This window comes from Alternaria viburni (genome assembly GCF_023758015.1).
Source record: "Alternaria viburni strain BMP 2772 chromosome Unknown scaffold_47, whole genome shotgun sequence".
Classification (NCBI taxonomy): domain Eukaryota; kingdom Fungi; phylum Ascomycota; class Dothideomycetes; order Pleosporales; family Pleosporaceae; genus Alternaria; species Alternaria viburni.
This window is the reverse complement of record NW_026055816.1, coordinates 1-21,074: the sequence shown is the minus strand read 5'-3', so window position 1 is coordinate 21,074 and position 21,074 is coordinate 1. Positions and strand designations below refer to the sequence as shown.

The 21,074-nt window shown below is 53.4% G+C and overlaps 7 protein-coding genes across 7 annotated transcripts; 3 read left to right on the top strand and 4 right to left on the bottom strand.

Annotated features, from left to right (window-relative positions):
• Positions 1-774: 774 nt before the first annotated feature.
• On the bottom strand, positions 775-3,154 carry J4E79_011703 (uncharacterized protein; the record flags this gene model as incomplete). The annotated part of the gene is made up of 2 exons (XM_049360532.1): positions 775-3,041; positions 3,142-3,154. The coding sequence occupies 2 exons, from the start codon at positions 3,152-3,154 to the stop codon at positions 775-777; spliced, it is 2,280 nt and encodes a 759-aa protein (XP_049204979.1).
• Positions 3,155-4,130: 976 nt separating this feature from the next.
• Positions 4,131-7,644, top strand: J4E79_011702 (uncharacterized protein; the record flags this gene model as incomplete). Its single annotated transcript, XM_049360531.1, has 8 exons — positions 4,131-4,199; positions 4,251-4,951; positions 5,338-5,359; positions 5,592-5,844; positions 5,897-6,019; positions 6,071-6,708; positions 6,760-7,062; positions 7,123-7,644. The coding sequence occupies 8 exons, from the start codon at positions 4,131-4,133 to the stop codon at positions 7,642-7,644; spliced, it is 2,631 nt and encodes an 876-aa protein (XP_049204978.1).
• Positions 7,645-9,658: 2,014 nt separating this feature from the next.
• On the top strand, positions 9,659-11,356 carry J4E79_011701 (uncharacterized protein; the record flags this gene model as incomplete). The annotated part of the gene is made up of 1 exon (XM_049360530.1): positions 9,659-11,356. One exon carries the CDS (start codon positions 9,659-9,661, stop codon positions 11,354-11,356), a length of 1,698 nt encoding a protein of 565 aa, XP_049204977.1.
• Positions 11,357-14,623: 3,267 nt separating this feature from the next.
• On the bottom strand, positions 14,624-15,554 carry J4E79_011700 (uncharacterized protein; the record flags this gene model as incomplete). The annotated part of the gene is made up of 2 exons (XM_049360529.1): positions 14,624-15,215; positions 15,523-15,554. 2 exons carry the CDS (start codon positions 15,552-15,554, stop codon positions 14,624-14,626), a joined length of 624 nt encoding a protein of 207 aa, XP_049204976.1.
• A 415-nt stretch (positions 15,555-15,969) lies between these two features.
• Positions 15,970-17,273, bottom strand: J4E79_011699 (uncharacterized protein; the record flags this gene model as incomplete). The annotated part of the gene is made up of 2 exons (XM_049360528.1): positions 15,970-16,877; positions 16,943-17,273. 2 exons carry the CDS (start codon positions 17,271-17,273, stop codon positions 15,970-15,972), a joined length of 1,239 nt encoding a protein of 412 aa, XP_049204975.1.
• A 493-nt stretch (positions 17,274-17,766) lies between these two features.
• Positions 17,767-19,350, bottom strand: J4E79_011698 (uncharacterized protein; the record flags this gene model as incomplete). The annotated part of the gene is made up of 4 exons (XM_049360527.1): positions 17,767-18,533; positions 18,583-19,018; positions 19,071-19,151; positions 19,201-19,350. 4 exons carry the CDS (start codon positions 19,348-19,350, stop codon positions 17,767-17,769), a joined length of 1,434 nt encoding a protein of 477 aa, XP_049204974.1.
• A 301-nt stretch (positions 19,351-19,651) lies between these two features.
• Positions 19,652-20,641, top strand: J4E79_011697 (uncharacterized protein; the record flags this gene model as incomplete). Its single annotated transcript, XM_049360526.1, has 1 exon — positions 19,652-20,641. One exon carries the CDS (start codon positions 19,652-19,654, stop codon positions 20,639-20,641), a length of 990 nt encoding a protein of 329 aa, XP_049204973.1.
• Positions 20,642-21,074: the final 433 nt, after the last annotated feature.

Genomic DNA, 21,074 nt, shown 5'->3' with positions numbered 1-21,074 from the left:
GGGACTGCTCCACATAACATGCGCAGAGGCCACAGGCTCGAAATACGTATAGGTAGCGATCGTCGCGTGACTGTAATTCTGATGTCGCCATTAAGGTGTCAAAAGTAGACCGACCCGTACGAAGAAGCTCTACTGTTCGCCGCTCTAGTTACCTGGCATCGTGACAGTCTGCCGCGCCTCCGACGGCCACTCACTTCTGTCTCTATACGCCTTTTTAACGAATAAATGCCGTATAATTTACTGTGTACTATGTCAACGTTTGATACATGCCCAGTTGTAGCTACAACGTCCCTTTGACATCTTGCCACAGGTGCAGCACCGAGCGCCAAGAGTTTTGATACTTCATCATCGTATTCGACAATGTGAACCAGTCCAATAGAAAACCACACCACGTATGTTCTGGTAGAGAGCGTAGGAGAAAATAGAAAGATGATGGTTGAAGGGAAGTCGGAGCCCTGGAGTGCTTTGTGCTTGAGCCGGGACTGAGCGTCACCGGCTAGCGTGCCGCATCCAGCCGTGACGTGATCAGCGTACAACAATGTCTACGCCTACGCCTACTTACTACTGTAAGCGCATGGAAAAGTCCTCCCTCGATGATCATGGACAAATGACTTGCATAACAATCTCAGTTGAATAAAACTATACGAGCGCTATTGCCGATAGCAAAAGCGATTTGAAAAGGATGAACGATAGGTATACCCAAGCGCCATGACCGTATCTGTTATCCAGGTTCTTCTGGTGCTGAACGCCAATGATGCAAACAAAAAACATGCTCTAGACTTCGTATCTTCCTCGACCTTGCCCAGTGACCTCATTGCCGAACAACCGTCCGGCGTCAACACAGTACCGAGCCTCTCCTTGCCCGTCGCTTCCTACTTCACTACCCCAGCACACAAGCACTGCGTCCAGGATACCGCCGAGAACTCCTTCCATAGCGCCTAGAGCGCCCCAGCCGATTGCCGCGCTGATGAGACCCACGACGTATGCGTATAGACTGCCCTTGTATGGTACAGACCCGCCGACTTGGAGCATGCGTGCAGTTGAGACCCATCCACCGAAACCGAGAGACAATGTTATGACCCAGCGGATGGCGTGGAGAAGCAACTTTGCCAGACGGTATGACTGAATCGATGGCCGGCCATGGTCCTTGAACGAGGAGGGGCCGAGAGTTGTGGTTGGCGAAGCAGCGGAGATGAAGTTCATCTGTGACAGACCGCGCGCTGCTTGATTGAGAGGCACACCGTGAATGGAAGCGTAGGTCAGGGTAAGCGGGTTCGTCAACGCAGCGATGGGCGTCGGCACGACTGAATATGCGCACATGCCAATCATACCCGCCAGTCGCCTTGGAAGCACGATGAGGGGAAGTCGGACCAGGAGTGAGATCAGTGTTGACAAACAGATCGTGCCGGCCATGGTGTAGGTCGCGTGAGTGAGAGAGGCTTGGACCACCGTTCTAGCCGCAGGTGCAGGCACGCTGTTGCGGTGGAAGTACCATTGAGATACCGTGGCTGCCGTCGTGGCGCGTTGCACACCCGCAATGACCGCCAAACCCCAGAAAAAGTCCAAGAAGAATACAACACCAAGCCACCACGTACTAGCATCGATGATCCATCGGGACTTGTTGCTAGCAAAATGGCCGCCAAGGAATAGACGTGTGAACATGAGGATCCATATCCACGCCCAGAGTATCACAGCAGCTAGTGTTGCAATACCCACGAGTAGCAGTGGGAATTGCGCTCTCAGGATCTCACTTGAGAACTCCAACATGCCTGTAGCTTTGTCTAAAGAATGTCGCGCCTTGAAGATGGTGTACACCCAGAACCCAGCGAAGCACAAGGGCCCAAACGAAAGCCAGCGCATCAGCCGGTCTTGTACGCTATCGCCATGCCATGACCCTTTGAAGCTTGATGCGAAAGGGTATACAAAGAAGGAAAACGATATCACTGGTACCGCCAGTAACATTAACTGCACCAAGGGCCGAGCGAAGGACCGAAGTAGCGATAGCCATAGGACTCCGACGATGACCGAAACCAGTGTGTACACACCGATGAGGTGGAACGACGAATGTAGAACAGTATATATCGTGTCGCCCAGTGGGTTCTTCTTGTTCGGTGGCGACTCTTGGAGGAAAGAGATGATCCATGTGCCAAAGATGGCACACTGCACGATTATGAAGAGCTCAGCCCAAAAGAAGTTGTGTCGTGGCGCCGATGTCGGGTTCTCTGGTACGTCGTCGGGGACAGTCTGGCGATCCGGACTTATTGGGCGTGGGTGTTCGAGCAGAGTGTCTTCGTCTGTTTCCTGTGGTATCGGTAGGGTGTTTCGTAGTGGGCTGCGACCGCGCTTCGGCCTCGGCATGTTGCGAAACTGTTGGAAGGGTGGCGGTGGTTCGTCCTGGTGACCCAGGAGCTCGTCTCGGTCCAACTCTTCTATACTCCCCCGATCTGTGGAATCAAGCTCCACATCTACGAGGTGACCTCTCCCCCTGCTGCTGCGGTCTGTAGTCTCAGAGAGCGGCACACTTGACTCTCTTTCCTCGTCTTCTGGGTTGTTGATAACGGTCGATCTTCCGCGAGCTGGCTTGTCGCCCTTCCAGGAGCTCTTAATCCCTCTCCCCAGACCATACCCTGGAGCTTCATTCTCGTCCCTGTCCGCACCTATCGTATGATCGGATCGTTGGCCATGTTCGTCATCAACTTCAGATGACTCGGATAGATTGCTTGCGCCAAATTGCCGCCGCGAGCGTTGCAGCGCGTATTGGTCTGCTAGGTCCCTGTCGTGCTCGGCATGGTCGTCCTCCTCGCGAAAGTCATCGGTGGCGGAGTAGAAGAGTGGCGCGGGCGCGTTGGATGTTCGTGAAGCGAAGGCAAAGCGGCTCATGGCCTGCGAGTTGTATGGGTTGGGCATGTTGCGACGCTGGAGGTAAGCTTGGGAGGCGCGCGAGGACGGGCGCTGCCTGTCGGGGGCGTTGCGGGTTGAAGTCGGCTCGGGCTGGCCCAGTGACAGCCGCGACTGAGACTGGGAGAGGAACTTGGATGCATCTGGGGAGCACGCACGTCAGTCACGCGAGTCCATAAGCTGCTCAAGACACAGGCGGCGGATCTGTCACATGTACCCCGATAAGGCACCAGGTCCACTTACATTCAGAGAACATGATAGATAAAGTGCGCGATAGATGTGTATATGCCTAATGAGCTCGGCGATGGCGGCCAGGTATATCTATCGCGAGCAAAGTCCCGAAGCGAAGGTGGCTCAGGTGCGAGGTCAGCGGTCGTGAGGCGGTCGAGCGCAAGGGTACCGGAGTACAAGAGGCAGCCGCGGATGACGCAGCCTAAGAGACATGCAGCTGGGGGCCGGCAGAGTGCGCAGTGGCCAGCTGGAGATGGTAGAGATGGCGGTGGTAGGGCGGTAGCAATAGGACAGCAGGGAGCTCTAGCCCGCCTAGGTGGTGAGTGAGTTGAGTGGCTGGCCGGGTGCGCTGGAGTGATGGTCGCTCATCTCATCATCGTGCCAAGCCAGCGCGTCGGGTTATCGATTGTCGGGCTCACGTACCTCGTGAACATGCAAGGCACGCGCTATTCCCTAGCCCCCATCAATGCTCCACCTCACATGCAAAGCATTCGGTAAACTTGTCTCTACGGGTCTGCAGACATTTTTATCTTCTTCTAGTCGTGCTCATTTGTCTGCAAATTTGTCCTGACAATGGTTGTCCGAGTCAAGGCAACCCGACCTCCTGCTTGTCAGACTCATGTTTCGTAGTGGCAATCAATCAAAGCTACAGAGAAAAGCAAGATGGCATGGAGCCGAAGCTTGCGCAAAGTAAATCGCGACATGCTTTTCACGTTTGCCATGGGTCGCATCCTTCGACTGTGGCTCAAGCAGCTGCTGAGCTATGACCGCATGGCCGGGACCCTGACCTATCTCACTCACGCACTATCGTCCAACTGGCTTCCTGTCAGACACACCCAAAGCTTCAACTTGCGAACTACTTTATTCTACATACATTCTGAACAATAAATACCGTCTTCCTATACATATCCGTCTACCTCTAGTGGATTTGCCGTGACCACCGCCCTAAGCCTGCACCTCGGGTCGACTGCTACACCAGCCACACGGCGTCACAAAGCACCATGGCGCAGCCGTGGGACTACATAGCGAAGATTGTATCGTTAGGCGATTCAGGATGTGGTAAATCAAGTGTATGCGACACCATCCCCGTTACCCAGGGCCTCCATGCTAACGCCTCCCAGCTAACAGTTCGCCTCTGCGAAGGCCGCTTCTCACCACACCACGACGTAACTATCGGCGTAGAGTTCGGATCGCGCATCGTTCCTGTCGGCCCACCAGCATCGCATTCCCTGAGCATCAACAACCCCTCCAAATCCTCACAAGCACAAGCGCCCGTATCGCCGTCGAAACAAAAGCAGGAGCAAAAGCACATGAAGCTTTCGCTATGGGATACAGCAGGTCAGGAGACGTACAAGAGCATCACGAGAAGTTATTTCCGGGGCGCATCGGGCGCGCTGCTAGTATTCGATATATCGCGGAAGAACACGTTCCTCTCCGCCACGTCATGGTTGCACGACTTGCGGCAAATCGCCGAGGAAGGCATCGTCGTGGTGCTCGTGGGCAACAAGTCTGATCTCGCGGGGTCGTCTACCGTAACTGATTCGGACGCCGCGAACAAGCGACAAGTCACAAAAGAAGAGGCTGAGGAGTGGTGTAAAGCGAATGGCGTCATGCAGTACGTCGAGACGAGCGCCAAGAGCGGAGAAGGTGTGGAACAAGCCTTTTTGGAAGTCGCAGAGCGGATATACCAAAATATAGAAGCTGGCAAGTACGACTTGAACGATCGAAGGAGTGGAGTCAAGGGGCCGGGAGGCGGAGCGAATAGGGCAGGCGTCAACCTGAATGACGCGAGTAAAAAGGGAAAGCAACAGGGCTGGGGCGGGTGCTGCTAAACTTCGGTATATACTGATTTGGGCTCAGACCATCGTGCATATGGGCACATGATGTTGGCATACATTGTTGGGCGTCAACAGAGCAGTGGTCAGCTCGTACATAGCGTTATTGTAATGAATCTATTATCGCTTCAGCGGGTACGTGGCCCCGGTCAGAGATCGCGGTCGTGCTAATCATTCTATTATCTAATAACTTTTTCGTTCAAACTTTTGAGGTGTCTCGTTGTGGGCTCTGACCATAAGCGTGACCCTAACCATAACTGAACAGGTGCTCTGGAGCCTACATTACTACAACAACGTAAGGTTTGAGACATATCAAGGCAATGTAGCCCTATCAACTTTTTTTGGATACACACCGTAAACTATGGCTGTCCAGCTTTTCGCTTGAGGGTACCGTGGTATTGCAAGGACCAATCGCCAACAGGGCATTCACAACTTGCCACTGTAGTACTGTGGTAGTCGATCTCGTAAACCAAGGTACAGTATATACAATCAGCATGAAAAAAATCATCTAGAGTAGTATAAGATGAATGGCACTTTCACCTTCATTTCTTCTTCAAACTCATCACAACTCATACAAAGTCACACAGACTTAGACAGATTTACAGAACATTACACAACTTAACACAGACCCAGTACATCTTGGAAACGATGCGCTTCCTAGTAGTACTCCTCCTTTGGCTCAGCACCATAGCTGCCGCTTTCCCAGTTGGCTCTCACGTCGTCCACGAGAAGCGAGAGGCGGACCCGATAGGTTGGGATAGAGACTCACGTGCATCAAGGGATGCAGTACTGCCGGTGCGAATCGCGCTGAAGCAGCAGAACTTGAAGCATGGCGAACTCTCACTCCAAGACATGCATAATCGAACCTCACCCAATTTCCGTAACGTAAACCTGAACCCGTCCGTTATGTGGTATACTTACATAGCATATAGGAAAGCGCTGGACGGCCGAGCGAGTCCACAGTACATTTGAGCCTCATCCAACAACGACAAACGCGACTCTCGACTGGCTCCATGCAGCTGGAGTTGAGGACAGTCGCATCACGTTCTCAGCTAGTATGTCATTACCTATCGTGCCCGAGTAGAATGAGAACTGACAATACGTAGGACGGGATTGGATCATGTTCCTAGCCACTATTGGTGAGGTTGAGGACCTATTTCATACGAAGTATTACAACTTCCATGAAAAGGAATCTGGCGGTCTTCGCATGGCATGCGACGACTACAAACTTCCACAGCACGTTCGCGAACATGTCGACTACATCACGCCCACAATACAGCTCGACGGCTTACGTCCAATGGCTCATGTACAAACAGCGACGAAGCCCATGGCTATTGCTGATCATATCACTGCCCATGGTGGTGCGGATGACCTGTCGACCTGTCACATTCTTTTTACTGTCCATTGCTTCCGCGCTCTGTACGGCGTTCCCGTTGCCAGTCACAACAATACCGGAAATGAGCTTGGTATTTTCGGGCTTGGTAACTATCTCTATCTTCCAGACTTCAAAGAATACTTGAGAAACTGGACGTCCCCTCGGATTCCCCTGGATGTTGAGCCAGAATCCGTCTACGTTTATGGTGGCAAACCCGGAGATCTGTCTCTGGCAGAAGCTGACAAGACAGGTGAGACTGCTTTGGACGTTCAGGCCTCGACCTCCATCATCTACCCTCAAAAAGTACGATTCTATCAAATTGGCCAGTCGAAGTTTATTAACGGTTTCGATTTATTTCTGGACGCGTTGGTGAGTATCTTGCTATCTTCCACGTGACGCAGCAACAGCTAACGTAGCTAGGATCCTACATACTGTACCCACCCGGGCGGCAACGAGCAGTACCTTGGCCCGGGATTCCCCGAAAACGATGAAGGAGAAGGCACAAAGAACGGACCATGCGGAGGTGCGCCAATGAGCAACGTCATCTCCATCTCATACAGCTTTTTGGAGAGCCAGCTCTCTCGTGCTTACCTTGAACGCCAATGTCACGAGTACATGAAGCTGGGGTTGCAAGGCGTCACCATCGTTGCCGCATCAGGAGATATTGGCGCTGGGTCTTCCGACCAGCAGTTCGCACCATCATTCCCTTGCACATGCCCTTATGTAAGCATCCACTCATTCGTCCTTTCAATCTCATTTTGCAGCTATACTCATTTCCAATAGGTCCTTTGCGTCGGCGCCACAACATTGCAAGATGGTACCATTGCCGGCGGCGAAATGGCAGCCACGTTTTCCGGCGGTGGATTTTCCAACGTCTTTCCCCGCCCAAGCTACCAGGACGACGCTGTCTCGGGCTGGCTTTCCAACTCAGCACCGGCATACGGAGAAGGGCGCTATAATCGCTCAGGTCGCGCATACCCAGATGTCGCAGTCATTGGCGTCAACTACCCAGTAGTGATTCTCAATACCACGAGACCTGTGAGTGGTGCGTCGGCTTCTGCACCCGGCTTTGCCAGCGTGATCAATATGATCAATGACGAGCGATTGGCGGATGGCAAAGAACCACTTGGCACTTTGAACTGGGACATATACGACAATCCGGAGATGTTCAATGATATTCTTGTGAGATACAATCCGGGAGGCGGTATGGATGGCTTCCCAGCGGGTCCGGGATGGGATATGGCTTCGGGACTCGGGAGTCCGCAGTATGATAAGATGCGGGAAGTGTTATTGTCAGATCTGTGAGAGAGCATGTCGGTGGATGCGGTGAAAGATGCCGAGCCAGAATTGCATGATTTTCTGTAGCAGTACGATGCCTTCTTCGGCATCGTGTCCTTACCCGCGAGGAAAACAACACTTGGAATCAAACATCTCGCATCCCCCTTTCCGTCCCTCCCATCTCTTTGAGTCCGACTCCGTAGAGGCTTGCGCGTTCTCCAATAGCGTCGCCAAGATCGTTCGATCACGATACGCGTACTCGTGGGGTTGATTAACTTTCGCCCAACGAACCTGAAAAACTTAACAAAGCAAAAACCGTAACACGCAGCGTGCACACATCGAGATGTTGTCATGAGAGGATGCGGCATCCTCCACGGACTAACGCCCACGTTTCAATATCCCCGTCATATGATTCGCGAACAGGCCCTTTTGCGCTGATACCATGCCCAGGTGACCGTCTCGAGCGGCCATGACCTGGCGAAAAGCAAATGAGTACATTGCTGAGCTGGGGTCTAGCCGGCCCGCTAAGCTCGCATCGAACTCTTCTGCCGAGAGAGGTATTCTCCGGACTACCCCCATGGCATGGACCAGCTGGTCTCCATGGTGGCTGCCCGGGAAGAAGGTGCAAGGTCGCTACTGCCTTCCTTCTAGGACATGCGGCTTGTGGAACCTGGAAATATCCATGACAGCCCGGACCGTGGACGTGGGTCGCTGCGAGGCTTATCTTCGGGCTTGTTAGTGATGTTGCGATTTCCGGTGGAGATTAGGACCGCGTCGCAAGGTCGCATCCCCACGCCCACAGCTGGTCGTCTCTCGGATTGTGCGAAAGCAGTACTACCGGTGGCAGTTGAGACGCTACTGACGCGGTACAGGTAGCGCGGAAAAGCTAAGAAAGTTCCGTTGGGCGGTCGGTATGCTTAGGGCTTAGGCTAAGGACGATCTGATAGCTGCAACGCAGAGCTATGGCGGGGATGATGTGCCGTGCAACAGCATGCATGAGGCTCAGCTGCAGGCCGCAGATCCTTTTGGTGGCCGTTGGACAGGATCCTCGCAGAAGGACAAGTCGGTGAACGAGTCATGGGGGGATCCAGAATCGAAGAATCTGGAAACGAGGAGGCGAGGCGGAGGGCATCGTCTCAACACGGATACGATGGCGGTCTCGACATGTCTAATTCGCATGGGCGTCGGGATAACCCCCAGCCCCGAACTTCGACCCGCTACCCCAGGTGCATAGATAGCCAGGCTGACAGCGGAGGCCATGCGCGCGGGTTGTAGTCGCCACGACGATGGACGTTGGGGGTTGTTGCATTATTGCCAAGGTGGGTGAAGACGCGGTCTGGTCGATGCAAGATGCAAGCCTTGCGTCGGCGACGCAGCCGACATGCTTCCAAGCGTCGGTGTTCCTGGCGGACCGCACCCCCCACGCAAGCCGGCGGCGGTGAGGTTCTGGTGGACGCAAGCCACAGCCTTTTCAGTAGTCCCTTGAACATCCTTCACCTAGCACGCAATAGTTGTGCACCTCGCACAAAATCGCCTGCCAACAGGCACTACGGCGCAATTGTGGCTCCCCCATCTGCGAGCGGAAGCGGGAGCGCAAAGTCTGAAACCCCTGTCCAGTCTAAAAACTGGGTCTTGTGTAGAGACGCGTCAGGGCAAAAAGTTTGAATCTATTCGGGGTGTGTCGTCAAGTTGCCCAGGTGTTGCGGCTCAGTTGGGGCGTTTTGGCGTTTTGGCACGCACCACCAGGCCGCGACGTACACAACACAATGCAAGCCGCAGCCTCCTTTTGCCAACCCACGTTTTCCAAAGCACAGGCTATCAGCCTGCGAGTCCCGACTCATACTGTGTAATCCACCATGTCTAGACCCTCCGAAAAAATAGGGGCCCTAATCCGACTTTTTTTGGCACCATGCTCAAGGTTCTACGCATGTGCCCACAAAAAGGATTGGGCTGACGCTTTATAAATACTAGAGCACCGTATCTCCCTCTGCTCTCATCCACGTATTCCAGTATTCTCATTCCATTCTCACATTATTCCACCATGCCTCCTCAAGTCCCCAGGAACCTGCTGCGCGCCGCCCGCGCCCGCGCTGTTTTCCAGTCCACTAGGCCCTCCCGCCCTGCTGCCCTCAGGTTCCAGAGCTCCGAGGCCGTTCGCCGGACACCTGAGAACAACAACGTCTACAACGCTCCTCCCCGGACATCCTCCCAACGAAAGGAGGAGAAGTTTACCGCTGGCACCACCACATCTCAGCGCCAAACACCCGCGGCTCCCATCAAGCTCAGCAGCAAGAACCTCTCCCAACTCCAGAATGTCGCTGTCCCCACCTACCAGCGTGAGGGCGTCAAGCAAGGCATTGTCCACGTTGGTGTTGGTGGTTTCCACCGAGCCCATCTCGCAGCCTACGTCGACACTCTTCTTGAGCAATTCGCCGTGAAGGACTGGTCCATCTGCGGTGTTGACCTTCAGCCATTCGCTGCTCCCATGCGCGATGCCCTGAAGCCCCAAGACAACCTCTACACCATCATCGAGCGTGCCGCTGAGGGTACCACTGCCCGCGTTTGCGGTTCCATCACCGACTACCTCTTTGCTCCCGACAGCGCTGAGGCTGTCATCGCCAAGATGGCTCATCCCGACACCCACATCGTTTCCATGACTGTCACCGAGAGCGGTTACTACATGAACGAGAACACCCACCAGCTCCAAACCGACCACCCAGATGTTGCCGCCGACTTGGCTGGTGAGCAGCCACCCCGCACTGTTTTCGGCTACCTCTACGCTGCCATGGAGAGGCGCCACGCCGCTGGTCTCCGCCCCTTCACCGTTCTCTCCTGCGACAACATGCAGAAGAACGGTGACATCAGCCGCAACATGCTGGTCTCTTTCGCCCGTCACCAGAACCCCGAGGTCGCCGACTGGATCGCCAACAACGGTGCCTTCCCCAACTCCATGGTCGACCGTATCACTCCCCGTACCAACGACGAGGACAAGGTCAGCCTAGCCGAGAACTTCGGTGTTGAGGATGCTTGGCCCGTTGTCACCGAGCCCTTCCACCAGTGGGTTCTCGAGGACAAGTTCGTCGATGGCCGCCCACCTTTCGAGAAGGCCGGTGTCCAGATCGTTCCCGACGTGCACAAGGTCGAGGAGTACGAGATGATCAAGCTCCGCCTCCTTAACGGCAGCCACTCCGCCATGGGATATGCCGGTCAGCTCGCTGGCTTCACCTACATCCACGAGGTCATCGGCCACCCCGTCTACCGCCAGTTCGTCATCAACATGATGAACCAGGAAGTCAAGCCGCTCCTTCCCCAGATCCCCGGTGTCAGCGTCGATGACTACATCAACACCCTCCTGGGCCGTTTCTCCAACCCCACCCTCAAGGACGAGCTTCCCCGTATCTGCCTTGGTGGTTCCGGCAAGATCCCCCAGTTCATCATGCCCAGCATTGCCGAGCAGATCGTTGCCAACGGACCTCTCCGCCGCCTCACTCTCGTAGCCGCCGCCTGGTTCCGCTACAACAGCGGCATCGACGACGCCGGCAAGGCCTTCACCGTCGACGACCCCATGGTCGAGGAGCTCCAGTCCTACGCTGCCCAGGGCCCCATGGCCCAGCTTGAGATCAAGACCCTCTTCGGTAACGATCTTCGTGACGACAAGCGCTTCGTCTCTGAGCTCAAGGCCGCATTGGAGGGCCTCGAGCGCGAGGGCGCTCTCGCTATGATTGAGAAGTACGCTTAAATGTGCGTTGAAAGAAAGAGATACCCCCAGGGCGGCAAACGTTTTGTGTCGCTTTCAACCAGGCTTTAGGTCTTTACTTTTTGGCATTGCATGCGAAGCATATAGATGATAGATGGGTTTTCTACTGGCGTTTCCCAAAAAGAAAGTGTTATACTGAGCGTTTTTATATAGCATTTTAATTACAGCCTTTGATCGTTATACTATCGTCTTTTGCTGTGTCTTGATCGTATTGCTGATTTCCCCATACTATCCAGGTACTCAAAAAAAGCGTTCCTCACAATTCACGCCCCCAGCCTCCAGGCGAACATCACAATGACCCGCAACAGACACCAACAAAAGAGCGGTGTCTGGCATCATTGCTGTCAAACTCGCATTCCCCATCTTTCCACCCCTCAACCAAAGATCTTCCTCACGCGAAGGAAGCCGCGGAGAACCCATGACGTCAGCATGACCAGCGTATGCTAATCAGCGCTGGACACCGCAAATGTGCTTGCTGCAGGCCGGCTGCATCCTTATCTCCACGCTACCCATCGCCCTTTCCTCAACAACATTTTCGTCCGGTCCATCAATCGACTCTTGCAGCTCTCGTACCTTCCCTAGAAGATCAAGTTCGCCGCGACAAAGCTGGTCGCCTGTATCCACTATGATTACACAGATGACGATATGTTCGCCTCTTGCGGGGCAACTGCAGCGAGCTTGGGGTGGAGTGGTGGAGTGGTGGAGTGGTGGAGTGCTCGCGTAGCGAAGGGACTTGTTGCTGCATGCGGCAGAATGGGCTGAGATTGCGAGCCGGGATTTTTTTGGACCCTGTGTTGACGGCGCTAGGTTAGCCGCAGGGACGCTAAGGTGGAGGTCCCACTGCGCCACTCGTGTTTTCTACGCGCCGGTTCTTGTCGCGTACAGTTTCCTTCGGCTTGCCGAATTGCGCCACTTCAGAATTGGAATACGAGATAACGGTTCATAGGGATGTAGGTTCGGCGAGAATCTTGGTGGTAGTCTACAGCCCTCATCACACGAGTTTCCCCCTCGTATTCAGCCCCTTCTCGAGACCCAGGAAGATCGCCTTTACGATGAGTTCCCTTCTGGATGGTATGCTTTGTATACCTGCATGGCGCCCTCAATGCTTTGTACCAGCCCGAAGAAGAGAGTAACTGCTATCGCCACGACCGCTAACCGTGAATTGATCAACAGTTCTTTTTGACTTTCCATCGCCTTGAGTATTGAGTTAGACAATTGCTGATTAGACTTTTGCAGACTGGACATCATTTTATTGGATTGTGGCACGGCATACTCCACGGCCTCCTCTAGCAACATTAGTCGATCGCGCCAGAACTGGAATCGCTCATAACGTCTGGACGGATGCTCGAATGGAAAGTGGCCACATTTTGCCAGTTCGGAATCCACTGTTATCTCCTTGTGCGCTCGGCAGAAACGCAGCATCCAACGCTTCGAAGTGCGATCCAGCTCTGGCAGCAGAATGCCGAGCGTATTCAGGGTTTCCTGTATGAGACCATCTGGAAAGAGTGGACTACGTGGGTACAAAGTCAGCGTTGCTACTCGTTACTCCGACTATCAAGCCACGCACCTTTGTGTGGCTTGCATTCGTTTCAAAAACGACGCATGGTGGAATACACACAGCTTCTTATCTTCGTCGACAAGAAGCAAATGATCGAGCAAATTATGCGTCGGTATTATCTTAATTCCTGAGACCCGTTCAATGTTGTAAAAGGTCAGACCCACTCCGACGATATCATCCTTGGCTTTGAGTGGTATGTCCGGTGATTGGTTGAAATAGGTGTGTACTGCGTTCTGGAGCAAGCCTGTGTCCCAAGGTAATATACTTGTCGGATGTACTTTGTGAGATGATGTAGCCTGCCCAACTAGGGTCATTGTGAGGATTCGAGCACCCAAAACGATCAAATCGTCTATCGTTGCCTGTTCAACGCGACTCTCTCTTACGGACATGAGCTGCGGAAACATCGTTTCTGCTATCTTTGAGCTTCTTAACTTGCTCCGAATTGCATTTCTGTTTTCCTCTTTTTCTGTACCTTCTAGCAGGTGTATGAATTGCAGAAGGTCTCCGTGCCTTATCACGAATTGGTTGGAGTCTCGTCCTTTTAGCACCGCATTACACTCGCGAGTGTAAACTTCGAAGTATGCATCCCACACAAGGTGAAGCTTCTTTGATGATAGCGTCCCACTGTCTGGCCACAGATCCTGCACGATTGAAACTCTGGCCTGGGTCGTAACCGGTTTTCGGGCATCTTCGTTGAGCGGATCGGTGGATGCTGGTATATACTGGGAAGATAGCTCAACGTCTGACATCTTTGCCCACTACCGTAATTCTGCGGGGAATGGCTCACTTATATTATCGCAGTAAGCAAGGCTCTGCACTGCCGCCTATGGGACTGTGTTCTTGCCGGCCAAGCATGCGAGCACACCAATGAGAATTCCCCCTCAAAGCCACACTGCGGCTGAGCATGGTCACCATGAATACCGTAAGCCACTCGATTTACTCTTATAATAACTCCCCCTTTTCGCCTTAGATTTTATACTCATCCTGGTTTGATTTTCAATGTAACGCAAGTTCAATGTCCTGGGCGCACCAACGTTTGTAGGTTGTACATTCCGATAAGTGACAACACCACTCCGGAAGGCTGCGCTATGATCCACGCGACCAAGTACCGACGGAGCAGATCTGAAAATCATATGTGACGAAGGACCCTGAGACGAAGTTATTTTGCTCCCCAATGACCCGACAGCAATGCAGTGAGCAATCCACAGATAGAACGTGCTTACGACCCGTGCCCAAGACCCCTGAGCTTACGATCACGAAGTCTAAGCGAGCTTTTAATGGACAATCCTGGACTTCTACTCATCACACCTATTCATTCACATAATTTTAGATCCAATTACAGTATGCAGGCCGTTCGCGTAGCGGCCATGAAAACGTGTTTAGAGATCTACAAAACCCACGACAGCGGCTCATTCGAGTCGTAATTCAGTGATAACGCCTACGCGTTTAATAAGAACTAAGTAACCGCGACGAAGAGCAAGGCTCAGAAAAAAGAGGAGACTGTGAGGCCTTTCGTTCGGCTTGAGCCCACGCCAAAACATATTGGCGTTTGTATCGGTGCATAAGTACGGTACTAGTACACAGCCTCAAGACGATACATGTAGCATTCGAGAAGAAATCGACCAATTTAGTTCCACAAGAAAGAGTTCAATATATGTGCCACCAAAGAACCACTGAACCGAAAGCCCAGACTACTGAATACCCGGCCACCGACCGATCCAACCACCCTTAACCGGTACCTGACTGTACACCACCTGTTCTACGTTGTCGGTAGAAATCTGCTTCCTGCACAAAACACCGTCCACCATGTCGAATTCCCAGTCGCCAACGGCATCTCCTGTGTAGTCCATAGCGAAGGGATTAACATCGTTCTTCCATCCCTCCGTCTCCGCCTTTAACCCGTCCCCCACTTTCCACCCAGGCGGCTTAGCGTCTATAAGCAGTCTCCATCCACATGGGCACGTCAAATCCTCTGGGTTTTTGACCTTCCCGCACAGCCTCGGTCCGCACCTGATCCATCGCCACACAACGGTGTATCTCTTCCAGTTGTCTCTCTCCCGGGTGTCGACAAATGTCTGATAGCTGGTCTCTTCCGCGGGGTCTTGGCTGTTCTGCCAGAGATATGTCTTTTTGGTGGTAGAGTCTTGAAGGACCTTCGAGCCATTGATGCCACTTTCTCGAACTCCTTTTCCTACTAAGGGATCTGTGATTTCGAGACCTTGCGCGGGATTCGTAAAGTAGAAGGGCTTTCCGTATTCGACATCTACGATGGGCGGAGGGGCTCTGTAAAGGGGATCGTCTATGGGAATGCCTGTAGTCATTTTGACTTGCTGGATGGAAGTGGGTTGGATCTGTGGATGAAGACTTCGGGAAACTGTGGTCGTCGTTGGTTGATATGGATGCTTGAGTAGAGATGTGCTGTGAGAAGTAGGATATTGTGCTAAACATCCGGTTTTTATACTCGACAAACGTCACACAGTGACTGTTCTCTCGCGCTTCGACTTAGACTCACCATAGCATATGAGTCTGGCGAACCTCTGAATGTGCAACTTGCCAATACCTGAATGACTGTATGCACCACTAGAGACACCCAAGTGTAATCTGAGCGGTAGGCTCCGGCATGGTCGCTAGATGCCAGATCCACCCAAGATTGGAGTCTTTAATGACCCACAGCCGATTGACTCCTAACTGGGTCTTTAACATTATCGTGAACTAAAGAAGAGCGGGTCTCGTGCGACCTGAGGAGGCAAAGGTACAAAGAAATCGAGATATCTCAAACATGACTACGTAGTACATTGCATTCCTGTCCGTGTTAGTGACTGTGCACTTTCTCTCGCCATATATAGACGAAGCAATGCCTCCAGTCTTTTCCGAAGGCTTCATCGGTGTGTTCACAGAAGCGGTGGTTCTACCATATATATACCAAGAAATCAAAAAAGGGTATCTTTGCGCCGAGTATCATCCAAATCCATCCCATCGTACATGTAAATCCATAACGCCAGTTTCCAAACAGTCCCAAAAACCCACCGCGGGCTGCCTACGAAGGCGTCATCTTGATCACACCGAATCCATCGTCTTTCGGCGTCGCCCTTCCTCCACCGACCATAAATGTCCCACTGCCCTTCTCATCGAACCAGCGACTACTTCTATGCCAGCTAGGAAGGTTTTCGGGATCTTCGTCTTCGTTCAAGCAACCTCTCCTACATCCGCCGTTTTGCCGCCACTGCGTACCAGCCCACCTCATACAACGCGCGAACTCTGCACACCGGCCATTCCTTCGTTTCTTCTGCTGTGAGAAGTCTGTGAGAGTTTGCCGAGGTGTGAGACGGCGTAGGGTTATAACGGCGTGTGCGCAGAGATCGGGTATAGGGAGTGGGAGGTGTGTAAGCGCGAGCGCTGTCGTTTCGAGCGATTCGAGACTGTAAAGGAGTTCTTCTGGCGCTGCAAGCAGGAATGATACGGGCTGTTGCACTACAACAGAGTTCGAGATGAGGCTCGAAGCTTTGCGCCTCAGTATACGCCTGGGCCCAGTCTCAGCCTCTTTTCGTTGCTCCGGTTCGATGGCTGGGACTGTTGGTGTGACTGCTCTGACCATCGCGTCGTCCAGTTCTTCAAGCGCTCCAATCGCAGCGCCATCCACTTCCCACTCCAAGACCTCCTTCTCACAGCCTGCCATACCCATGTAGATAAGGTCTTTCAGCTCCATGAGCAGTTCAAAGCTCATACGCTGGGGTACAGGCCGCTGTTGGAAGAGTGTTTGTATCGGCGGGAGAAACCTTTGCGCTATCTCGCCGCCGGTGTATAGGTTCTTTCCATTTGCAAAAGGAGCATTGTCGGCCATTTGTATCTCTATCTTCGACATCTGACGGGACAGACCAGCGGCAAGGTGGCGGATCTGGATGAGAGGGTTTTGCGTGAGCGAAGACTGCAGGGTGGAAGAGAGATCTATCGTGAACAGTTAGTATATGCGCATACCTTATTAGACTTCAAACACCGTCCCAGATACATACCCGTAAACGCAACCTCTCCAGCCAGTGCCACTAGTGCTTCAGCGAGCTCTTTTTCCTTTTCCTTCAGTTCGCGTCTCTGAGCCTGCATGGCCCGCCATGGCACAACAAAGCCAATGCTCTTGCCACCAACGTCTATCGCTTTTCCATCTGCGACCTCTTGCGAGTGTTCCACGACGCCACCCTTGGCATACTTCTTGCCCTTCTGGCCGCGGTTGTCATCTTGGTGGTACTGAAATGCGAGGAGAAGGTCGTTGTTATCCTTGGTATTGCGAAGATTGCGCCAGACGCTTAGGACGGCGTTGGTGGAGAAGATTTGTTGATACGGCGACATGGTGATTGCGCAAGTGGATTGGTCTTCACATTGCTGATGTAGAAACAATGAGGGATGCGACAGGGTGCCGGTGTCAGAGATCTACGGCGAGATCAGGCGTAAAGGGCGCTTTGTTAGCAGGTTGGCGGACGCGATGAGATGGAAGGCGAGGACGACCCATGTTTGTCAACAGACTTAGCCGCATTGGGATGCAACACGTGGGGCCGCGTGTGAGGGGCAACGCATCTACCACGCGCTACCCGAGATAGCGTGTCAGACGCGCAGGATGTAATGTTCTGCTCTTATATTTCTGCTCGATGCTTTTCGTGTACATCGATATCGGAATTGTGCCTTCATCCAGGCTCTATAGTACATTCGTATAGCAGCGCTCCTTCCCAATCAATCCTGAAAGATCAAACACAGCCCCAACCAATTCCGAGTATGCTGATGCGCCGAAGAACACCCAAGTATGCATCGCTGCGAACAATGACTGAACCAACTTACTTCATATTCATTAGATCATGCCGGCCATGCCACTTGACGCGTAGGCCATTGGCTTGATGTTCGGATGCGCAACAGCGTCGAACTGGGTGAACTTGAGCTTGTACTCTGGGCCGATCTTGATGAAAGCGCCCTTGTTGTGGGTGCTGTCACAGTAGTTGGGTGCCGAGAAGACGGTGATGCAGCGTCCATCGTGCTCGACTTCGTAACCCTCCATGCGTACTTCGTGCGACCGAATGATAGCCTCGAGGCCGTTGTTCTCGCAGAAGCGCTTGGTGATGTCGGGTCCGAATTGCAGACCGACACCGCGCTTGCTAGGTCCACGGCCTGGGTTTGTCTGCGGGTCGGTCCAAAGCATCTCCATCATGAGCCCAGACTGTCCTGGTTGACGCTGCTTGAATCGGTCGAGCTTTCGCACGTCGTCTAACGTGACCTTGTCGTCTGAGAAGAGGCCGCCGTGGAGCACAAAGTACTTCTTGCCGATGAGGGTGGCGAGAGGAAGCGCGGAGAAGGACTCCGAGAACAGCTTAAAGACCCGCTCGGTGTATTTCGCCCTGCATTCACCCTCGAAACCGTACATCCTGTTCATGTCGTCCGTCTCGTGGTTTCCGCGGTTCAGGAAAAAGCTATCGGGGTATAGCCATTTGTAGGCGTAAAGCAGCAGGGCGATCTCGGTGGACCAAGAGCCTCGGTCGACGAAATCGCCGTTGAAGAGGAACGCGTTCTTTTCGGAGGGCTTGCCGGCGAGGCTGAAGATGTTCATGAGATCGAAGAATTGGCCTAGCTTTGTCAGTACGCAGTATATCCACTCCTTCTGCCTGGGACCTACCGTGAGTATCACCACAGACAGTGATCTCTTTCCCATCTGCAACATCGTGCTCGACCATGGTGGGCTCCTTCTTGACAATATCCATGACTGCGATGATGATCTGGTAGACGTACTTCTTGGCCAGCTTCTTTCCGTTCTTGAATCGCTCAATCATGTCTTCGACAAACTCCAGTGTCATCTTGTCTCCCAGCTTTGCGCCATTGTATGAGGGGTCTACGGCCATGTGTTCCAAGTCTAGGCCCTCTGCTGCCGACGGCGCATCTTCGACCTCGATGGCCTTGAGGAAGGCGTCTCGCTTGACGACCTTGTCGCACTCGGCCATGCGTAGCTTTGCGTTGGCATCGTTAGGGGCTTTCTTGACGACGAGCTTCCAGTCGCGGAGCGCTTCACGGTGCTTGAGGATGGCGGTGTTCGCTGAGGCGCGGCGGTAGTATGCCTGGTGCTGCGATGAGCGTCATAATGACGATATGAGTTTGCGACAATAGTACCTTGACGTTGTTTGGGTCCAATTCAATCGCCGTGTCGGCGTCTTGTATAGCGTATCCATACTGTTCGAGTTTGATGTATGTCTGGAGGATAGATTAGTACATGCTCGCGAGGCGCAGGTGGGCTGTGTACTTGTGCGCGGTTGGTGTAGAACGAGGGCTCTGCGTTGTATGCCTCTATCGCTTTGGTGTAGAACTCAAGGGCATTGTCCCATTCCTGGTTCCTGAAGGCATTGTTGCCCTGGTCCTTGAGCTTGGTGGCTTCGTCGGTCGGGGCACCCATGATGTATCGACGCAGTGCGGGACAAGCTGGGTTATGCGAGGCACGCGGGCAGCGGGTGTAGTTGCAGAAGGCGCGACGGGCTGGTGCACCTGTTGGTTGACGGGAGGGAAGCTGCGTCCCTGCGCGTTAAGAGATTTGAATAGCAAACCAGTGACGTACGGCAACAAAATGAAGGTGACCTGTCGCCCGCACTGCCCGCCGAAAGTTATCAAACGAGTCTGTCCCGCCATCGCCTGGCCTTGCCGCTAAACGCCTCCACCAACGCCCAACCAACCAGAGACCTCGGCTCCGACTAGACATCATGGCGCGCAAGGGTAGGGCAACGGTCAAGACACCTAAAGATCGCTACATCACCGTCGACTCTGACGGCGACGAAGTCGAGCCTGATGTCACCCCACCTCGCACTACTACACGTCCCCGAGGAAATAGCAGGGCAAACGAGGAGCCATACTTTGCGCACGAGTTGGAGAATGTCGATCCCGTAGCCTCGCGTGAGCGACTAAACCTCTCTAAAGCGGTGCCCGAGTCAGGTCCACAGCCAGAGCGCCGACAGCCTCGCCAAGCTTCCGGAACCGTGGAACAAAGTAGGACACTTGCGGACGCTCTGTTTCCTGTCAGCTTCGACAACGACCTCCGTCCTCCCATCGAGTATTTCGGGTCGCCTACATCCATCTTCGACAACCAGACTCCGCTTCACCATCAACAGCTTCTACAGCAGCCCCATACTCCTCCTCAGAATCCTCCTACACGTCCGCGCGCTGCAGGTCGAGGTCGCGACAACTCTGCTCTAGACGCCAATCTCCCCGGTCTTACTGAGCGCCCCGCTGTCACATCTAAAACCCGCCATCAGCTAGGTCAGCAGCCGCCCGCGAACCCTCGTCCCAACGTCGAGAAATCCGAGATGGCACAGAACATGATCCAGGGCGGTGCGCACATACCGCCAGGCCAGCAGCGCAACATGCGGGCCTGCATGGTCTGCTCCATTGTCCGAACCCAGAACCAGTTCCTCACCCAGGGCTGCCCCAACTGCGAAGAGATCATCGAGCTCGCTGGCAACCCCGAGCAGATCAACGACTGCACATCGCAGGTTTTCGAAGGCCTCATCACTGTCGCGGATACATCAAGGAGCTGGGTTGCCAGATATCAGCGTCTGGAGGGCTACGTCCCGGGCGTCTACGCGACCCAGGTTGAGGGTATCCTCCCGGAAGACGTGATTGGCGCGGTAGAGAGCGCGGGTATCAACTACGTGCCCAGGGACGGCAGTGAGCAGGATATGCTTCCTAAGGACTAAATGGGGGATCGTCCAAGGACAGGAGCGGAAACATTTGTCGGACGCGGCGTATGAGAAGGAGAGGAATACCTGCATTGCATCTTCAGCGACGGAGTTACGGTTAAAGCGCATCTACGGGTGGCTTGATAAGATGACACAACAGCTTGAAGAATTGATCTCATTACAGCATGGAGCACAACGTGACTGGGATCCGCGTGTATATTTTTGGTGACATACTGGTCTTCTCGCATCTGAAGCTGCCGCTAACGCTCCAGTAGATCGCCATTGGGTTCAACTCGCAATATATTGATCCAAATCACCTGCTCTTTCACATACGACCATAGGATCATGAAAATTAGGCTTCCCGTCCGCTCAGCCATATACAAGCATGATACCGGCGGATTAGTAGTTAGGTGGGTGACCACTAGCGAATCCCCGCTGTTGTATGTTTTTG